Source organism: Dermacentor silvarum, chromosome 10 (assembly GCF_013339745.2).
Source record: "Dermacentor silvarum isolate Dsil-2018 chromosome 10, BIME_Dsil_1.4, whole genome shotgun sequence".
In the NCBI taxonomy this organism is placed as follows: Eukaryota; Metazoa; Arthropoda; class Arachnida; order Ixodida; family Ixodidae; genus Dermacentor; species Dermacentor silvarum.
The window spans coordinates 15,339,151-15,360,409 of NC_051163.1; the positions used below are offsets into that span (position 1 = coordinate 15,339,151).

Sequence of the window (21,259 nt, forward strand, 5' to 3'; positions counted from 1 at the left end):
TAGCCAACTGTAGCTTTAGATGCTTTAACAGGTGTAGTTTACAAAACTGCAATATCTGGTATTAGTGCTAAGTTACGATTTTTGTAAACATTGTTATGCTTCAGTTTTGTTCATTTTTTGTTCATTTTTAGCTTGCCGATTTTCGACAATGTTAGTAAAAAATTTCAGGCCTTAAACTCAAAATATGCTTCCTACAATTGGTAAAATTTAGGTTTCTCTCTGAAATGCAATAAACTTCATTGAAATCAGTTCATCAGCTGTCTAATAGCTGCATTTATGCATATTACGTGTATTTGAATAAGAAAATTGAAGTTTTACCCGAAACAGCACTTCCTCTTAAATCTGCAACTTTGAAAGTAGCAGTAGAACAACACAGCCACTGAGGCATCGCAGCGGGTAACATGCAGATATAACATATTGCTACGAGAGAGACATTCAGCCTGAGGCAGAACGATGTAGGTGGGAGCCACGGGAGGGGCAGGGGGTGAAGACGATATGCCTGCACCGACTGACATGGTCGCAAGTGTGATGAGGCGGCCGTTGCGGAGCTCCGTGATCGAAACAGGGAACTACCCAGCACTTCCACCACAAAGATGTTATGTAAAACGACACAAGGCGGGACTATTTACACTGTATTTACAGTATGTGAGAGACACAGTAGCCAAGATGGCGGACAGCCACCAGCACCAGAGAGAGCCGTCTTCTTCGTCGTCTGCCTCAGGCTGAATGTCTCTCTCGTAGCATTAATGCAAAGGTGTTAAGGGTGGTGTCGCAAAAAATCAGGTGTCGGCGTCCCGTGAGCGAAAAATGGCGTATATATTCTATACGACACTACTATTACTAAAGTTGCTCATACCTTGTCTTATGTTCTTTACAAAGTTATACCCCGGAATTTTGAGAATGACACCCCACAAACAAACGTCATGAAACAAAACAACAACAGCGCATTCCTTTTATGTTAAATCTTCTCAGACTGAAATATTAAAAGTGCGAAACAATAATAGAAGATCGGCCTATGCAAGAGGCCGCATTTCTATTGGAAAGCTCGCCTTCATGCATAGCGTTCACCGCCAGCATTTCCCGGTAAACATTACGGTTGCTCAAGCTGCAGTTGCCAGGAAACGCGAGAAGCAGTCAAGGATCTTTGAATGCTATTGCGTTTCGCTCTTAAAGGCAGAGCTCAAGCGTCCTCTAAATTTATTTTGAAGCAACTACGCATTCCTGTAGACATCGCATGTTAGTCTAATTGCACCTTTCTTGCTACCCAATGAGCAAAACAAAGTAACAAAATCAAATGGGCACTTGCTTGGAAGTCAAATGAGCTCCCACAGATGAACCAAGTGGCAATGTGGCAACAATTAGAAAAAAGTCGCAGTTTCATCAGAAAGGTGAAGCGTCGATTGCAATAGCAAATAGCATATCTGCCAACCTAAATACAGTAAAAGCTCGATGATACGAATCTCACGGGGTCACGGAAAATATTCGTATTAGCCGAAATTCGTATCATCGAAACACAATTAAAACTACTGTCGAATCTCGATAATTCGAACTCGAAGGGGCCCGAAAATTTGTTCGAATTAAAAAGACGTATTTTTGAAGTATTCGTGCACCATAGCAAGATGCACGAACGGTGCGAGTCGTGAAATATTGCGGCGCGCAAGCGCATAGCAAGCGCGGGCCACGAAACTGCCCACGCCGGCTAAAGGTCGCTTCCCGATAACGACAGAAAACGAAGCTTCAGGGAGCGAGCGGGCGGCGCCGGCACACGGGTGCACGCGGAGACCGTCGAAGGTGAGGGAGGAGGGCGGCAGGGAATCGGATTTGGCCGCGTCAACTCCGCCGCTTCGGTGGCTCCCCTCGCCCTCCCTCTCAATCCCTCTCAACTCCCTCGTAGCTCTCTCACCTTCGACTCCGTGCGCGCCCGCCGCCGTGCTGGCGCCAGCTTATTTTGGCCGCCCCCTCAAGTTTCGTTTTCTGCCGTTATCGGGAAGCGAGCGTTTGCGGGCGTGGCAGTTTCGTTGGCCCGACTGTGCCTCCGCCGCTGCTTCCCTCTGCGCTGCTGCCGCAGCGTGCAAGGTCAACATGTGACTAGAAAATAGAGGAGAAGGGTTCACTGCCATTTTATCCGCGTGGCAGAGACGTCGGCACTAGTGTGTGCTAGAATACGGTTGTCTAGAACACTCTAGTCGGCACGTACACGCTTGTTCCGGCGCGATGCAGAAACGGCGACCTTGTAATTTGAGAGAGAAGGAAATTTCCGCGGCGGGTTCTTTTTTTTTTTTTTCCCCCGTTCCTTCGCGCGCGACATTGAGGGGTCTCTCCTGAGCTTTTGCTCTATGGCGGTGTCGGAGCAATGCCGGTCGGAGGCGCCGCTGCGTGATTTGGCGCGCTGCTAAGAGCATTGTCGGTGCGCGGTATGTTCGAAATAAGCGTGTTCGAATTCGCTTGCTTCGCATTGACGTTGAACGAAAGCACGTTTTTCATGATAGTCTCGCTGTGCAACAATTGTGCTCAAAGTTGACGTTGCGAGGCCTAGCTCCTTAGCCAACTCCGTCCGCTTCCTCTTGGGATCCTCATCGACCTTTCGAAGAATGTCTAATTTCTCTTTAAAGGAGAGTGCTTTCCGCTTGCGAGACATAGCTCGCTACGACTAGGCAAAATGGCGCAAACATGAAGAACACGGCCCGAAGCGCAGCAGCCACTCCATCTGACGGCTCGCAGAAAAGGAGGAAAAGTACAAAAGCACCAAAAGCGCCACCGCTTCAAACTCTTCGCGCCCAGTCACGGAGTCCGCGCTGTCCGGCGCCGCGCCTCCGCATCAAAAGAGGAGAGAAAGCGCGTGACTGCGCGCTGTTCTCTTTCCCGGCCGTCGGTGGGGCGGCGTTTATTCGTATTAACCGACGCAGGCTGAAAATTGATTCGTAACAACCGTTCTCTAGCACGTTGCAAAGTAATGGGGCTCGGCCGGGACCACAGAAAAATTCCTATCATCCGGAAATTCGTATTAGCCGTAATCGTATCATCGAGCTTTTACTGTACATGAAAATTCGGGAGATCGCCGCGCAAGGTGAGGGGGGGGGGGGGGGTCAAAAACAGTTTCTTTTTTTTTAGTTTAGCAATTCGGAAATTATTGAGACTTAGCAGCAGGTTGTGTTCGACAATAAATCCCATGAAGAGGCGCTCTGTGCAGATCACAGTGTCTTCGCAGTTGTTTTGGAGGAAACTGCCGATGGCATCCTGTATTTTTGTGACACAAACATAGTTCTGATGCTTTTCTGAAGCGATGTTTATCTTGATGTCGGCCTTGCCGCCGTGCGAAATGCTCACATCACAGGTGCATGTGGTACAGAATCCATACTTGCCACCTTTCTGCGAAGACGAGCCAATCCAGAAAATCCAATATGCAGCACCCGTCAGTTGCTTGCGTTCGTGGTGGCGCCGGCAGCTGCTACCTCGATTCAAGGTGCATGCTGGGGACTAACTGCTCCTGCGCTGCTTTCCCGCATGATTATATTATAGGGCGCAATATGATTATAGCGATAGGGCGTAAAAAAGAATAATAAATAAAGCAAACGCTGTGCTGCAGCGGCCACTTTTCCGGAGATTTGAGGTCACGTCCGTACAATCAGGAGATGTGATCAAAATTCGGGAGGCTCTCGGACAATTCGGGAGCGTTGGCAGGTATGAAATAGGTAGACAGCCATACGAACTATGGATAGTAGTTTTATCGGCCGTATAAACTTGTAAACATTCACTTACTCACTAAATTAACAAGCGCACAGGTAAACATGAACACATCTCGCTCGATGACTGCAGAAACTCGCTGTCAAAATGCTGGAGTGAGGAGGTGCGGCAGCATCAGCGAGCGAATTGACCTTTGTGCTGTCTTGTGCTAAACGTCGACTAATGTTGAATGTTACTTTACTAAACGTCGAAAGCACAGCGCACATGAAGCTACTGGCACTCGGCACACTTTATCCACATCACAGATCGCTTTGAAGCTGAGGCCCGCACTTTGCCCACATCGCAGATCGCTATCAAGAAATAGCGCTGTGCTATAAGCAACTGCCGCCGGAGTAGAACCACCCGCCTCCGCGTGAGATTGAGCCGCGATCCTTGCAAGCTTTCACTCGCATGTACAGCGATAATGTTATCGTGTTTTAACTTTATACGGAACATCACACCGACAGCGATGGCAGAAATGCGCTTGGAGTGCACATATAATTGCTATCCCACTAAAAGTGTTGAGCAGCTCATAGCTTGTGCAATAACCCAACTGTAAGACAATCAGTTGCGCTGTGACTCACCATAAGAGGTGATACCAACATTGCAGCAATTATTGAGACCACATTGTTGTCCATCAGGCCAAGGGCAGCAATCATGCTGAAAATGAGACCAAGCCCACAAAGAGATTACTCTAGATAAATTTTTACCATTTCAGAACACACAATACAAACAGAATTTAAAACAATATCGTTAATTAGCAATAAGTGTGCCTTGTTATTCATTTACTTGCACTATATGTGCGCAGTCTGTGATTACATAAGTTTGTTGAATAGCATTGCCATTGTCTCTTTGTATGACAGGTTCTGTCAGATGTATAGACACGTGCTGTGAGTGACAATTTGGGCTATCATAAAGAAAGCATAAAACAATCCTGAAGGAGAGAGCGCACTGCTTGTTAAAATCAGTTCAGTGAAAGGATTTACTCACCCTGCAAGAATTATGAACGCGACAAAATCAAATGTGAGCTCTCCCTGAGCCTTGACACCTGCAACAACCTAGGTAAGACAAATGACTTCTTATCAGTGCAGTGAGAAACGACAACAGTCTCAAAGAAGGTGTGCCACCATGCAAAATACATTAATGGCATGGTCACAATCACGCACGTGAATTTGTGATCAGCAGTGGCAACCTCCTTACTACCAATGAAAACAGAAACCTTCCTGAATGGGACCGAGGCTTATGAGATGCCAGTAACTGCTCCCTTCATTTCGAGTCTTGTTTAAATAGAGAAAAATTCAAGAAATACACGTTTTCAAATGCACAAAAGCATTACTAGGATCGGAGCTAAAATAGCAAAGGTCTGGCACCTTCTGGTAAGAAAAAGCTTCAGCTCAGGGCCAACTACGATTTCCCTATTCAAATGCACAATTTGTTGCATTTGAGAAAGTTAAGTTCCGATGACTGTAGGAAGCAGAATTTTGATTTAGTGCCAGTAAATTTTTCACAATAATTCCCTAAAATTAGTAAGCTAAGAACACTGAGGCAGAAAGTTGACAAATCTGTAACTGTGCCCCAAAAGCCGATATTGCAGTTCTGTGGGCCACATTTCTTAGAGCATCTAAAAGAGGGAAATTTAGTATATTAATAGACAGCATAAATAAAATTGTTGCAATGTTTAGGAGAGTTATACGAAAGTCTTACTCACAAATTAGTGGTATATTTCAAAATGGTGCATGATACCTTGATTTGATCTGCCTTAGGTGTGTTATTAGGTGTAGTTTACCTAATTGTGATACTGCTTTTCTTTTAAAAAGTTATAAACTTGATAGTTGAGTTCATGTTGTCCCCCCCCCCCCCCCAACCTAATTTCCAAGAATTTTTCTCAGAAGAAATGTTGGCCTAAATGAAGAATAAGCTTTCTACAGTCACTAGATCTTAACTTTTTCTTTTAAATGCAACAAACATTATCAAATTTGGTGCAGGGGTTGCCAAGAAAAACAATTTCTCCATTCTCATGTATTTAGATGGAAGCCTCGTAAAACCAAAAGGCACTAGAGAGGCACTGCCAAATTCATTAATGTATCCTTAATGACTAAAGAAGTCAATTTAGGGCACTGTGGTATGGGAAAAATAAAATATACATGTGATTGTACTAAATTCTGCAATTCAAATTTAAATTTATTTCTCCCGTGGCAAATAGGAGGTTTCCAGGGACAAAACCTGCTGTGAGCAGGTTTACATGGTCCCTAAGAACTCTCACATTGGCAGCATACAGAAATGCACCACGGTTAAAGTTATACAGAATACATATTTTTGTGCATCACCACAAAATAAAATAAAGAGCAGTTTGAGAAAAAAAAGAAAAGAAAAAAGGGGGGGGGGGGGGGGGGTGAGACAGTCTACAACATAGTAAAATCTGGCGGCCCATTGCAGGCAAGTACAAACAGCACATATGTATTTCCTAATATGGAAGAAACGCTGATGAACCTCTTAAAAAGCGATAATAATTATTCTGATAATGATAATAAACGGGCATTGACCGTGACCAAAGCGACATGATTGCATGACACAATTAAATAATTTATGAAGTTAAGGATGTGGTAGAAGGCTTCAGTATTCAACTCAGTTTTGGGGGGTTTTGTGTATGTGTATTGTTAGAATTAGATATGCTCCTTATTGTTTCTGCCTTTTTGGTCACTGTATCATAACTGCTGACAGCTTTTTGTGTAAATTTACTTAGCTATATAAATGAATGTATGGAGGTTGCATTTAAATCACTACAGGATCACCCAATGACCATCATTTAAGCAATGTTCACACCAATTTCTCAGAAGTAAAAAGAAGCAAACATGCAGACACTAAAACACACAGCTGTCACATGAATATATTAGGCTTACAGCAAAAAATATGTTAGTAAAAAGAATTATATATTATTCCAAATTTTACCCTAAATAAAAACGAGGAAAAGTACAATGTGAACAGTCACTAGGAAAGCTGGTTGGTTGTCACATAAATAATATAGTAATTGCAAATATATATATATGTATATTCAGCATACAAATGTTAAAAAACAAAGAAAGCTCAATTTGCAGATTAAACCTGTAAAAAATAGTGCCGAGTTTTCAGATGCTGGAATATAAGAACCGGCGATCTCTAAACAGCGTTTAACAACAGGGCAGACAAACAGATAATGGTCACTTCGTTTCCAGCTGTAAAACATAAACTGTGAATTTTTTAATTTTTTTTCATCAAAATTCAATGTCTGCTTGAGACCTTGCAGCTGCTATTGTTGCCTGCAGTTTTATCTCTCCATGGTGAATTATCTTTTCATAAAAATTTGATTACTTTTTTTTTTCTTCTGATGTGTGTACTAACAGATGGTCTTGCAGCCCCAGTCTTTTGACTTTGAAGCTTCCTTCTGCACTTATAAAATTATATGCGCCATACTTTCATATTTACGTACAGAATTTTATAAAAATTAAGACTGCTCTTGAATGTAGTATACCCTGCTATGAGCAGCATTTGGGCAAAACAACGTCTTGATAATATTTTATTATTTCAGGACCTTTCAAACAAATACTGCACTGTGTTAGATAATGTAGTACGCACAACCATTTCAGCCACTAAGCACAGTAAGAATTTGTTCACATGAAAGAAGGACCTGTCATAGCCAAGCAGCAACGTTGGACTAATTAATGCTTATTCCCTTCAATGCCAATAACTCTATCTCTAGAAAATGTTACTTTAAAATATTTCTACCATATGCAGCATCAGTTAACAATGGATAGCAGAGGAAGAAATTGAAAATGTACAATTTTTCACTGAATTTCTGCGGACTTCCCAATCCTGAATATTGAAAATATTTTATCTATGGTGAAGGAACAAAAGCAAATGTACCTGTACAATTAAAAATTTGTCTTATATAGGTCATTACAACAAAAAGCAATAAAAGAAGAGACAATCAGCCATTCAGACAACTACCTTCAAGCATTCTTGTTCAGGCCCATATCGAGTGCTGCGTGCCGTGACTCCAGCTTGCGTATGAAATCGCCCCAGTCAGTACCAGTACCTCGTCTGCCCCGCCTTCCACTGACGTTCTGCATGTAGCACGCCTAAAACCGTGTTACCCTCCTATTCCCACTGACATTTAGATGCACCGGGACGATGCTTCTGCCGCCGGGGATAATGCTACATGCATATTGCGTGTTTCTTCTGGACCATGCGCGCGGGCGCCCAGACGAAGAAGACGAATTGCTCTTGGCTTTCGAGCTGTCGGCTGATCTGGCCAGCGCTGCAGCTATCTTTTGTACATATACTTGTAAATAGTCTCCAGCACTTAATCCTTCGTTCGCGTAACAAAATTTTGCACATGTCTGTCAGTTTCGTAGCACAGGCATAACAGAAGTGTCTTAAGATGTAGGCAATATGTTTCAAAAGTTGGCATTTTTATTACTCCTGGAATGCTAGACTTCAAAATAATTCTTCAAGGACAACTCTTGCCACACTAACAGCATAGCTTTAAAAAAGAAAAGCAAGCAGTGCTGCGACACCACGGAGGTGGTCCTGCTAGTTCTAGTTTCTATTCTACTTTTTTTTTAAATTTACCTTTATATCTATAAGATTGTCCATGCTGTCTGGTTTAAATACAAAGCTAATACTCCAGCCAATGCTGTTCTCTTTAGGTCTAAGTCTATGTAAGAAATTTCAGTTTATTAGGTACCTTTGTTAAAACATTACGCCAAAATAACTTTTCTTTCATTCGTATCACCTGAATAACTGATTAGCTCTTGAGAGCTACTCTGAGTTTGCCTACTAATGCTACGAACACTCCCAAATGTGTCACAGACAACAAAAAGCAAAGTCATTGTAATAAATACACGCTAGATTTCTCTATTTGAGAAGCACTTTCATCAATCTAAGGTACAGTAATCACGTGCTCACTTAGATACACACCTGAGCAACTGTAAGGCGTGCCTTCACTGACTTCAGAAACTTCTTCTGCATTGATCGAAACCCACTCTCCTTCTCTTTTTCCTTTTTTGCTTCATCCCTAAAAGAAAACAGGTATCAATACAACAAACAGGGTAAGGCCCCAAAGACATTGTAGCATAATCCCACCACTTCCAAGGACTTTGCTAACTGATTTGACCTTGCAAATTAGGGAGGCTGCCCTTTCTGCCTTTACAACCACTCACTCTTACGTTTCCAAGAAAATGTTATGTTTGCCTGACATTTCCTTCATACTTACGTTTAAAATGCAGACTTGTACAAGCAGTTTTCATAAAACACTTCCCTGCCAAAAGGGTAAGTCCTGTACATCTCAGCATAAACGGATGCACTTTCTGTTTCAAACTGATGATCCAGATATGTCTATTGCCACAACAGAGCAATGGCTATACTTTTTGCTTTAACTTCTCAACGCACATCCCTAGCATTCAGCATCTGATAGTCTAGCCTATTAGCAATGGTGCCTCCTTTTTCAGTTTCTTACCCAACAGTTTTTTACACATTTTTGTGTACCATTAAACCACTAATAATTTTCTCATGTGAAAAATATTGTACTATAATGGCTTACAAAGAAATTAGGTGCAATGCATGTCATCTCCTTAGGTACCATGCTCAAAGCATAATTGTTTGCTAGAGCCATAAATGCACTGAAGGTAAAAATTACACATGCTTTTGTATCTTAACATAATTCTATGAGTAAAACTAAATTTACAATCATAACTTTTACAGTTCTCACTGAATACAGATCTAGCAAGAAGAGCTTTTGTGCATACAATACTTTCATGGTTAACACAATTTGCAGGCAGTTCTGTCCAATCTTACACTTGATTTGGGAAAGGCAGATTTTTACACATCACAGCACACATGCGGTAACAGAATGTATGCCTAGGTATAATATCACAGTAAATACAAGATGTATCATCACAGTCTCATTACATAGACTTGAAAGCGCTGCAAGCTCACTATGTGTAATATTTTGTGCACCCTATTAATTTTGACAAGGCCTGTAAATAATTTGAATTTAAGAGAACATGACTGACATTTGCTTCCAAGGTACCATCCTATCAAAATGAGAGGCAAACATGAGCAAACAATGAAGTTTCCCTTACCGCATTTACCTGTGCATGTGACAATGGCGTGATTAGTTCACAGATGCTTAGTTTTAGGGCTAGAGCACAAATGGCACAAGGCTCCACAAAAATCACACATCACAATTTTAAACAATACACCTGTCCCACGAGGTAGTTTCGATTGCATTCTGCCCGATCAGGATCAAATTTCTAGATTGTGAATGACTCCCTTCTGCAGCTTGTGCAAAGGGGACAATTGTGATCGAGAAGCTCGCAGTTAATTCTGGCTGTCAGAATTGCAGCAAAAAAGTGTCTTCAGTAAGCAAGGCTTGACACATGAACATTGTGCCACACCCACTGCTACGACCTGCATGGCACAATTAAGCCAGAATGGTGAACTATTCATGCATATGGTTTTGGAACAACACAGTGCCCACTCACCCTGATTCATAGTTAACGTCGGCTACCGTTTTTTGTTCCTCATCATCACTTTCTGGTTCAACAGCTCTATAGAATATTGGACATGGAAACACACTGTGGATAAAAAAATAGAGGAGCGAAAGATGTCAACCTGGGAGTAATGTCCAACACAAGACATGTCAACATTATAAAAGTTGCAATAGCACTTGAAAAGAATCTGTAGCATAACATTACTTATCAGTGCATAAAAAAGAAAGAAGCATTCTTTAATGAATGCTTTGCCATGGCCAGATGCCTAGCATGATACCCCAGGTGACGAGGGTGCCATATAAAATGATGCATTCATACAAAGTACACACATACACAACGTACAAGGGCAGACAGTAACAAATAAGTAACGAGAGTGTCTGGTCATGGCCAGTGTGTTTGACAATGGCTAAGAGCTTCTTCTTTGCACACAAAGCGCCAGAATTGCTCCAAGGTTCAGGTGCATGGCGCATGTCAAAAAAGCCGCCACATAAGTTTAGAGCCAATTTTGAAGTAGCCCTTGAGGCTGCAAGGTGCATGCAGACGCATAGAACATTATTTAAATCCTTTCACACATTGCACTGCGGCAAACACATCAGCTGCAGTTTGTGGAATCGGTGCATTTATATAACACACTGCAACAACATGCAAACTTGGAGTAAGGGAGCCCAAATAAAGATGTACATCACTCATTAAAAGACCAAAAAGTGACCTCACCCAATAGTTGAGTCATATTTCGAACCAATTCCACGAGATGTCAGGTCGCTAAGGATGCAATCCGTTGGTTTTCCGCTTTCATACGGAAAGGACACCTACATGAAACTTGAAATTAGGAGCTTAGCAAGGCAGGGTCTTGGAGCGTAATGAGGCTTGCTAATGCACGTGTACACATTACCTGATAGAATTTGTCTTGGGCTGTTGCATTCCAGATGGCATTACGAATTCCGTATGACTCTAGACAATCTTCCAGTGCCTAGGGTAGAGAAGGTACACCGTGATTACTTGATACTGCATAGCAATGAACAAAAATCAAGGCTTGTATATACCTCCTTCAAAGTAAGATGTTCCTTGCTATCGCAAAAGTTCTCACGATCGTCATCTACAAATGAATAACAAAAAATAATGAAAATAACGAATAAAAAAAAGTGGGCGTGCAACTGTGCAGTTAGGCTATATTTATTATTATTTCTTGATAGTAAATGCTTTCTCTGTCTCTCTCTTTTTGCGCGTGTGTAATCCACTTCAGCAGCATACATCAATTTGCAGCAGCATACATACATCATACATAATGGCCATTGATGCACAAGCCAATGCCATTGCACAAGCAATGAAGCGAGAAAACCTGGTTGTGCAGGTGCACGACGCATACCTTCTGATAAAGTCGCGCGGCTGTGAGCGCATGAGCGTGCCGCATTTTCGGTGTCTTCCTTTGGAATGCTGAGCAGGAACCACATGCCCGATCTCATACTGCCTTGACCATCTCCAGGCATTTTGCACAACACTGCAAGACTTACGCAATGGATTTTCGGTGCTGTAAGAAACACGCGCACATCGTTTTGAATGCAGTCGCACGCAATCCTAAACCAAAACGCGCGCGCACCAACACCGCGTCGTCACCCACACGACAACGTCAAAACAGGAGTTTGCACGATTCTGTTAAAACTACGGATAGATGAATGATGATCGACACTCATACACCGCATATCCTTCAGCTCCTAGCCAGGAATTCGCTTTCACGCCGACGCGTACGTACGTACTCCTCTACAATGACATTGATATGAGGGAGTTAAGAAAAAAAAATCACATACTCGCGGCTTGTCGCGATGCCGCGCCCAGAAATAATGACCTATATAGGAGCGCACTCGCGCCTGATATAATTGTATACAACTATCGGCACAAAATCACAGGTACAGTGCACGGAGGTTCTCACCTCAATTGTCCGGTGAGGGGAGTGTAACTGAGGGCCTGACTGTTTCTAGGTCACCTAACGACTGTGAATTTTGAGGAGAGGAAGCTGTTAGTACACCCTATTTTCTTTTGAAAACTCTATCCGCTAAAGCGCTGCTAGGAAAATTATTGCTCCTCTGGAAGACTCCACGATACGACTACCTCCGCAGCACGCTCCGCACGAACTGGCGTCCATGTGCACATCTCTCTCTCTCTCTGTCTTTTCTTTCTCTCTTTCTGACTAGGGAATTTTCTAGGGAACTACCTAGGGAGCGCCATTGAGAGAAAAATTGTGCAGTGCGAACAGTGCGAGGTAGAAAGGGTTACGTAAAGACTTCTTTTTTAACGGCTTTAATTAGCTAGGGAACGCAATCCGACTGTCTCGAACGGAATTTGTCGCTGTGACATCGCACACAAGTAAGTTCAACGCGGCGTGCCTGTGCTTTCTTTTCAAGAAATAATAATCGCAGTTTATGTAGTACATATAATTCGAAACTCGTATCGAACGCGCTTGGTTGTCATTGTTGCGTTTGAGTGCTGCACGTGTGAACTTTAGCGTGACGATTGTGCCGGTAAGCGCGCCTTCAAGCCCGCCAGTGCATGCCATGTGAAATATTTACGCCCGTAATTTTAGAGTCTCGGACCTTTAGCGACAACGCTGACTGCGCTGTGTGATTAGTTTAGCTTTTGACAGGTGCACTTGTGACTAACCGACTGACCTACCTCGCGTCGAACGCTTCTAGCGTTTGTGTCGAGTCCAAGCCGCATCTTACCCTCGCAACGCTTCCTAGCTGCTTCCGTGTCCACTGACTCGGCATTTCTCCTCTGATCTGACAGGCAAGTGCCACGCGTTCTAATATGTTGCATGCGAAAAATTATTTGACGGGAGCCTTCTTCCACCACGGTTTTCAAGTTTAGGAATAGCGTTGTCTATGCATAACCAGAGACACTGAGACGGCGATGGTTTATTTCACTGGTGATGTCTTTATTGAAACTGTCAAAACCAAAGTCCTTTTTTCTTTTTTTTTTTTCTTTTTTTTCTCGCGACTACCCCGACAGACCGAAATACCTATTTGATACTTTTGGGTTCTTCCTGACTGCTGGGTAGGGCGACTTCTTGTGCAGCGTCTCCTGAACGGAACTTTGGAAATGTTTCCCACGGCGTGGACAAATCGAACTTCCGAAACTCCTGCGTCAGCTCGAGCGGTTCGACGACCACCCTCTCGACTTCGTCGTCGTAGCGGACTTCCACATAGCCCGAAAGCGGGAAGTCCTTGCGAAACGGGTGCCCTTCGAAACCGTAGTCCGTCAGTATCCTTCTCAGGTCCGGGTGGTTGCCGAAAAAGACACCATACATGTCCCACACCTCGCGTTCGTACCAGTTGGCGCCCTTGAACACGACAGTGGCGGAGTCCAAAGGCGTCAGTTCGTCCGTGTACGTCTTGACACGAATCCTCGAGTTAAAGTGCACAGATAGAAGGTTGTAGACCACTTCAAAACGGTACTGCCTCGTTGGTACGTCTACGCCGCAAATGTCGACTATGTTCGTGTACTGAGCGTTTTGATGTTCTTTGAGAAAAGTGAGCACAGGCACGACTCCTTCAGGGGCGATCATAATCTCAAGCTCGTCACCAGGTGTTATTTGGACCTTCTGGACGTATTTGGGCAGACATTCGGCCACGTACCTTCCGAAGTCTTCGAGTTTGGAGCGCTGCACGTACAGCGGTTTGCGGACCGACGGCCTGGTTTCTTGGGTCGGAGGCGCCGCGGCGTCTTTGCTCTCGTAACGCCGCGTTGTTGCGGACGCTAATGGCGTAGTCTGCCTCATAATGTTGCCCAGCCTCGTGAGGCATCGAGCTCTTCCAAAAAGAAGCGACATCTCCAGAAACAAGCTTCGCGCGAATGTTCGATATCGAGTGTTTCCTTGACTGGCGACCTTTCTCTTTCGATGAGGGAGACGGCGACGCAGCACGCAGCGACCACGGCAAGATGCTAATGATGATAGCTCTATTTCTCGGGGGGTTGGGGGCGGCGCAGTGGGCGCCGTCTAGTTTTTTGTGGCATGCATTTCGGAACCATACCATAGAGCGAGTTGTGCTGCATTTGCGTTCGCTTTTTGCAATGTTAACTTTGTTAATTGTACCACAGGTACGCTTTGCGTTTGTCTTGTATTTGAACTGTTACTGTGCATTTATGTGGGTGACCGAACATTACTCTTATCTTGGAAATAGCACCCGCTTCGAGAGTATCGTCTGACATTTCGCGGCGGCGCTCGCGAATGCACGCGAAAGACTTGAAGAAGAGGGCCGTTGTGAAGTGAGCTGCTTGACAGTTTGCGGGCTGCGTTTGGTTTCGCGTGCTAATTTTGTCCGTTCCTCGGTGACGAGCAGCAGCAACCCTTCTTCGACAGCAGCGGCAATGACTTACAGGTAACGAGCTGGAAACGCGTGAAAACAATGGAGCATCCGACGATCGTGGGGAACGCGGCCGGTGCCGCGGATGACACATTCCAGGCTATTGTAACGCACGTGGCGCCCGAGCACCGATGGCTTAAACTGTTTGTGCAGAGGAACCACGAAATGATGAGGCATATTGAAGCTTACCTCGAGGGCCTCGAGCCAGCGCTGTCGTCCAAGCCTGGCTTTATGCATCAGAGTCAGATAGCGTTGGGAACGCCGTGTTTCGCGCGCTACTCGGACAATAAGTGGTACCGTGCCGTGGTGTCATCCTGGCCGCGCCACAACGAGACTCTAGTCGAGGTGACGTTCATAGACTACGGGAACCGTGAAGAGGTGTGCGTCGATGACGTGCGACAGAGCCCAGACCCCATCTTCAGGACGCCGCAGGGAGTTTACGAGTGCTTTCTTGACGAACTCGACTTGAGCCATCTCACGCCGGAGGGTGCAGAGAACCTTGTCCTATTGTCAAAGAGCAAGCTTTTGAGTGTGGAAGTTACCGTCACAGTCCACAGGTACGAACAGGTGCAGGTAAACTGTATTAGGCCCGTCGTGTCCGTCACCATGCCTGACGGGAAGAGCCTGGCGGACGTGCTTGCGCGTTCGGCGGCGTTTACGAACGCCACGGTACCGGCTGTCCCGACGCCCATTTTCACTACCCCGAACATCGAATTGGGCGTACCTTACAGGGTATACGTTTCGCACGTTGAAACCATGTGCGATGTGTTTTTGCATCTAGCTACCAGGGATCCAATGGCGTTCACGGAAATGATTCAGGAGACGTACGCGGACGCAGTCCCACTGGATCCCGCGCTGGTACGGAAGGAAACGGCCTGTCTCGCGCGTTTCACAGAGGATTCTTTACTCTACCGTTCCCTTGTTGTCGACTGCTTCCAAGGTAGCTGTAGGGTGGTCTTTGTCGACTACGGAAATTATGAAGTCAAGTCAACGTCAGACTTGTTAGTCATCCCTCCTGATTTGCTCCAGGAGCCTACCTTTGCACTCCGTTGCAATGCGTCTAGCACAGGGCTAGACAAGGACACCTTCCTTGAAGTCACTGCGGAGCAAGAGCTGACATGCACATTTTCGCGGGACGTGATATCTTCCGTCTATACCGTTGAGTTTGAGGGTCTGAACGGCAACAAAGCACCTCCGGCAGTAGTTTGTGGTCCGTGTAGTGGGCTGTCAGGAAATTTACTGCCAGTGACTGCCCTACACACCCAAATACAACGGTTGAGGCTTGACCCAGGCTGTAGCCACGTCATGTACATCACATTTATTGAGTCTACCGAAGTCCTCTATGCACAGCTGAAAGAAATGGCGGATGAAATCGATCAGATTTCGGCGCAGCTGGAAGCCGAATCTCCTTCTCTTGCTATGCTTTCGCCTGCTGATATCATGCCCGGCTTGGCTGTAGCCTGCAGGTATGAAGGAACATGGTACAGGGCTGAAGTGATCGAGCCAGGCCCGCAAGTGCAGGTCTGGATTGCTGATTATGGAGACACTGTAACACTTGATATCTCCGAACTTCGACAGCTGGACCTCAAGTACACTCTGCAGCCTGCATATGCTATGAAGCTAGCTTTGGATGGATTCAAGTGTCCGCCTCACGCTTCAAAAGAGATAGCACCCTTGCTAGAAAAACTGGTTCTGGATACAGAAGCAAGTGTCTCAATTGTCGATGTCCTTCCTGATGGCACCCACTCTGTTAAAATATTTGTTGGGGACCCTCCAAAATCAGTCGTCAGATTATTGAACATGCCACTGGGACTGGTCTCGGCAAGTGTACCGTCTCCCTGGGCGCGTACCGTGGAGAAACTCCTGGTCACCAATGTTGCTCCCCCTCGGAATTTCTTTGGCCAGTTCATGAGTCTCCCAGAGGGAGACTTGGACAACCTGCAGAAAGAGCTCGAAGACTGTTATTCTGCATCGTCGCCAAACCCGGCCTTCCGCCCACGGTCCGGGGAGCACATCTGTTGTCGGTTCTCCGAGGATGGGCAGTTCTACAGAGCGGAAGTCAGAGAAGTTTCAACCGACGGCTCACAGTATGACGTTTTTTACCTGGACTATGGCAATGAGGAGACTGTGTCATCGCAGGATGTGCGCCCTCTGAAACCACAGTTTGCCATTGCTCCCCCGTTTGGCATACCCTGCGAGCTGAAGTTTGGGCAGGTCTCGGATGACATGATCGACACAGAAGTGGAGGTGCGCTGGATGTCAACCCGCGGCGGGGGTGTCCACATTGTGGAATTCACCAGCTCTGGGCAGAGTCTTCCATCAAAAGGTTTGTTTTTGTGGGAGCTACTTATGATTGTACATAACACTGGTGTTGTCACTGTTGCTGAAACCACTGTACTCTTTCATACTTATCAGGAAACACTACGGATACACTTGCTGTGGAGGCATAGTGGCTTTGGCATTGCGCTGCTAAGCCTGAGGGCGTGAGTTTGAATTCCGACCGCAGTGATCGCATTTCGATGGGGGCGAAATGCAAAAAACGCCTACGTACCGTGCATTTAATGCACGTTAAAGAAACTGCTTGTGGTCATTAATCTGGAATACCCCACTACAGCATGCCTCATAATCATGTGTATTCGGCACGTAACACCTCAGAATGTAAAAACAGTACAGAAGCAGTGCAAGTAGTGCAGTTATAGAAGTCTTAGCACTTCTTGCAGTGCAGTTGTCTGATATTGAACGCCTTCTATGGAATAACAACTTCATATATTACAACTACAACTTGTAAATATAAGGTTATGTCGAATCTTGTATTTGTGCCCCTTTGTGCTTCCAGTATGCAGCATACTACGTTGTGGTCATGTAGTCCTGAGCGGTGCTGTGGGGTCAGTGGTCGCTCTATCAGTGGCCAGCTCTATTGAGACTGTGCGGCAAAGGCAGAAATAAGCTGCAGACAGGTGACAGCAGTGACAAATGATAGCAGTGCAGCTAACAATAGGGAGATCTTATCTGTGAATCATTTCGATTGTCTGTATTAGCTAAGACAGCTGGCAGTGCAAGGCCAGCTGTTTTGCCTCTGTACTGGTTCATCACTGCTCTTGTGAGGTGTATACCATCTTGCCCACTTTGCCTTTGTTTTTAGGACAGGCCACAGCAGCCACTCTCCGAAAGATGTGGAGTGTAGAAACATTCTCGCGTCAAGAAAGGCATTTCAAGATTAACACAGAGGCTACTGCTAGGTCTAGCCCAGGTGTAACCTTGACCTCTCAATCTTGCTCTGTTGTCGCAGTGGCAGCTACAAAACAAATGGCAAGTCTTGTGACTGCAGTTGGTTTAAGATATATGTGATGAGTTTTCATCAGGCATTACAGGAGCATTCTTGCAGAATGCAACAACTACAGTTTACAAAGACATTGGGGCACAATATTGGTTACAATGAATCTGGAATGTTCAAGAATTTTGCCCCTCACATCTTGTATTGGTCGATTGAGCTGGGCATATGACAGAACAGGGGCACAGGCAGAGATGGCCTCCAAGACATGGTGTCAGCTCTGTCCCCGTAGTCTCGTGTGTACTGTTTTCTTTTTTTTTCTTTTTTTTTTGTTTACCTAAGTTTTCTAAGCTCAAGCGTTTACTTCCTGGTGCTTTGTGACATTAAGCAACTCTCTGCTTAGATCCTGTGCAAATCTTCTGTTGGCGTAAGGAGTTAGCACATGAACTTCAAGCCTGTCTTTCGTTTTTGCATCTTCTCATATTTATGAAAGTGCTGTACAAGTAAGGCTGACATTCCTGCTATTGTAGGAGTGGGATCTGCCATTGCAGCATAAACATTTGTCTTCATTTCATTTAAGAGGAAGCCTTACCTCTTGAGTGCAAAGCGAACGACACGCGTGTCTGGTGGGTAGCACATCGCCTTGAAGTTTTTTAGCGCTCTGTGGGTGCTACCTGATCTTGTAGGTCATGCCGAGGGGCCAGTTTTACAGTGTCAGCATCAGAAACGTCTCAAGCTTTTCATGGCAAATCCACACAATTCTGCACAGAGGTCGCTCTATGGCTGCATACGCAGTCCTAAATTTTCTTGCAGTTGGTCTCTGTCATGGTAACTTTCTCCAGAGGGCAAGAGAACACACTCGCATACAAACACCCCAAGAAAGGGCACCCTCCCTGCTTATTCACAGAGCTCTTGTGAAAAGGGGGGGTGGTGTTTGTGTGTGTGATTGCATGCATGCGAGCGAGTGTGTTTTCCTGCATGGGGGGGGGGGGGGGGGATGAAGCAAGTTGTCAAGATGAATTACCAACAAGCCCAGCTACAAGTTCTTTATAAGTTGGCCTTTAAACCTTTAATGACAATAAAAATACCTGAAGGAAATCTTCATCTAACTGCGAAATACGCTGAGATAAGGATATTCAACAAAAAGATAGAAATTTCGTGGACAATTTTTTAGCAATAGGTTTATCGCCTATAGGCAACACTAGGCAGGACACTGAAAGCAAGCCTTGCCTCAAGCGACCTGTGGCTTTGTGTGGAATTTTTTGAATTTTTAGATTTTTATCATTGAGATGTGAAACGGGAGGTGTACATTGTATTTCCTCTACATCACCTGTGATTCTACCGCAGCCAGGGATCTTGCGTTGCTTTTTCTTCTCCAAGCATGATTTCAAAAGAAAGCAAGTCCTCCGTTCCTGCTCTAACCCAACAAATGACGCTTGCTGCTTATCATTCAGTGTTAGCCATAGACGTTTGCGCTCAAAACTCCTTACTCGAAACCAACTCTGCAAGAAAGAAAAACCAATTTTGTTGGTTCATTGTCTGTATGTAACACTCCTTCCTAAAGTGTTAAATCCTTTCAATCCTCATCTGCTGCAGCTCCCCCAGCAGTGGTGGCACCTGCTCAAGGATCGGCTCCGGCCAACATGAACACATTTGGTGGAGGAGAGGCTCCTGCCCAAGGCCTCGCACAGCTCCAGCTTGGAACCGGCGTGCAGGAGCAGGCCACAGTGGTCGTGGTGAAGTCACTGTCGGAGTTCTATGGCCAGCTGACCAGAAATGACGACCAGCTCAACAACGTGGACACTGTGCTGGCCAGTGTTGCCAGTGCGCAGCCAGGACTTCCACCAGCTATGCGCAAAGCAAGTTGTCTTTGTCCTTCCCCTCAACTAACAGCCCTGGTCATGTGACAGCATGGAGTTTCATACAGTTACTAGAGGGAACTGTGGTGCTAGTGTCAGCTGCAAGCGGGGCAGCATTGGAATTATGGTCAGTACATGGATTTGCCTAAACTTCATCCTTCTGGTTTCGAATGGCTTCATGACTTTGTAGCTGATTATTTTTAACAAAGTTCTGCGTTATGAATAATGAAACATTATTAAATTCTCCCAACAGCAGGATTCGGACACGGCACCTCTAGCTCACAAGCCCGATAGTGAAACCATTATGCCATGGATGCATGGACGAGCAGAACCGCTGCAATTATCGGCAATTGTGCGTGTTTGCAGAGTTTTTTTGCCTTCTGGGCATTCAACAAAGTATAGGTTGCTTTGAAATATAGGCCAATGAAGGCTGATAAAGTGTAATAAAGAAAGCCACAAGCAAGAAGATCAGACAAATCCATGTACTGACCATTACTACCATACCACCATATAACACACTATATATATGCATACGCTATACATACGCATACGCTGTTCACAGCAGCCTACGCTGCTGTGAACATCTCAGCCAAATTTTGCATTAGTGCGCAGCACGTGGAGCTTGCAAGTGGAGCGCAAAGTCGCCTTTTTCCCACCTCTCTCTTAAACCGAAGCCTTTTCCTCACTCTTTCAGGCTGCCATATTTCGTTATATAGCAGATTCTAATATGAGGCTGCTATTGGCCAATATCTGACATCAATCGAGAAGGGTGTTTGAATCAGTGTGGTTCTTCCTACTGGTTACTGTGTATGCTTTTTGATGCAGTTTAATAAACAGGCTGAGGTAAGCACAAATCTGTTTCGAATTTCGATAGGAATTACGTACTTCCGGAAGTACGACTATTGCCGACTATCGTCTGCCAATGCTCGGCCGCGCCCACCTGCATAGGAATTGCTTTGGCCGCAATGCTTATCAGTGTTTTAGCCGTTGGGTCTCGCTAATTTCTGTTAGTTTTGAACACTCGAGTAGCCTTGAACGACGCGTACGTCTGGTCAGACCAGACGTACGCTTGCCAGCATGTGCTCACTCCTGGCCGCTCCTGGCTAGAGATGCCTTGGCAGACTTTGCTTCGTATTGAGCTATTGCACAAAATGCGCAATCGAGATGCGACTACTATTCGTTGGGCAAGCTGGCTCGCACCACATAGCACGGCCAGACTGGAGCACGAGAGCGCACACTTCAGCCCGGTCGTGCACATAGTTAGGCATTACTATTGCATGTAGCTGCGTCTACAGCACAGCGTAGAAAGTGCAGTCACCGCGAGATGCTGCGATGAGCACGCTCGCTGAGAACAACAGCGCGCTCTGATTGGTATCTGGGTGGCGTGACTCAAGGCCCGAGCGCCAACATCTGACGAACAGGTCGTCTGCTTCCAGAGTTGCACACCTTCGGGGTGTGTCGCGATCATGGTCGAAGCTCGTTACATTAGGTATCCTTTCAACGTGAGTACGTAGTGTG

General features: G+C 45.3%; 3 protein-coding genes across 6 annotated transcripts in view; 1 reads left to right on the forward strand and 2 right to left on the reverse strand.

Moving 5' to 3' along the window:
- Positions 1-12,401, reverse strand: part of LOC119466619 (uncharacterized) — a 35,930-nt gene extending 23,529 nt beyond the window's left edge. Inside the window, exons 1-9 of the mRNA XM_037727138.2 lie at positions 12,181-12,401; positions 11,620-11,781; positions 11,297-11,349; positions 11,146-11,223; positions 10,968-11,062; positions 10,245-10,337; positions 8,680-8,776; positions 4,714-4,781; positions 4,308-4,383 (exon numbers count right to left, since the gene is read on the reverse strand). Coding sequence (XP_037583066.1) covers positions 4,308-4,383; positions 4,714-4,781; positions 8,680-8,776; positions 10,245-10,337; positions 10,968-11,062; positions 11,146-11,223; positions 11,297-11,349; positions 11,620-11,740 — 681 coding nt within the window. The 5' untranslated portion in view covers positions 11,741-11,781; positions 12,181-12,401. The remainder of the gene's footprint in view (positions 1-4,307; positions 4,384-4,713; positions 4,782-8,679; positions 8,777-10,244; positions 10,338-10,967; positions 11,063-11,145; positions 11,224-11,296; positions 11,350-11,619; positions 11,782-12,180) is intronic.
- Positions 12,402-13,158: 757 nt separating this feature from the next.
- On the reverse strand, positions 13,159-14,202 carry LOC119466620 (NADH dehydrogenase [ubiquinone] iron-sulfur protein 3, mitochondrial). Its single transcript, XM_037727140.2, has one exon. The coding sequence runs from the start codon at positions 14,074-14,076 to the stop codon at positions 13,267-13,269; it is 810 nt and encodes a 269-aa protein (XP_037583068.1). The 5' UTR covers positions 14,077-14,202; the 3' UTR covers positions 13,159-13,266.
- Positions 14,203-14,320: 118 nt separating this feature from the next.
- Positions 14,321-21,259, forward strand: part of LOC119466618 (uncharacterized) — a 44,848-nt gene continuing 37,909 nt past the window's right edge. For 3 of the 4 annotated variants that reach the window (XM_049657296.1, XM_049657297.1, XM_049657295.1), the window contains exons 1-2: positions 14,322-16,937; positions 19,479-19,741. In XM_049657296.1, the coding sequence (XP_049513253.1) occupies positions 14,654-16,937; positions 19,479-19,741 (2,547 nt within the window). In that variant the 5' untranslated portion in view covers positions 14,322-14,653. Of the gene's footprint in view, positions 16,938-19,478; positions 19,742-21,259 lie in introns of all 4 variants that reach the window. The other variant, XM_049657294.1, reaches the window with a different exon arrangement.

What these genes read in the sequence shown, in the direction of transcription:
- LOC119466620 (XM_037727140.2), bottom strand. Translation starts at nt 14,076, where the DNA reads ATGTCGCTTCTTTTTGGAAGAGCTCGATGCCTCACGAGGCTGGGCAAC.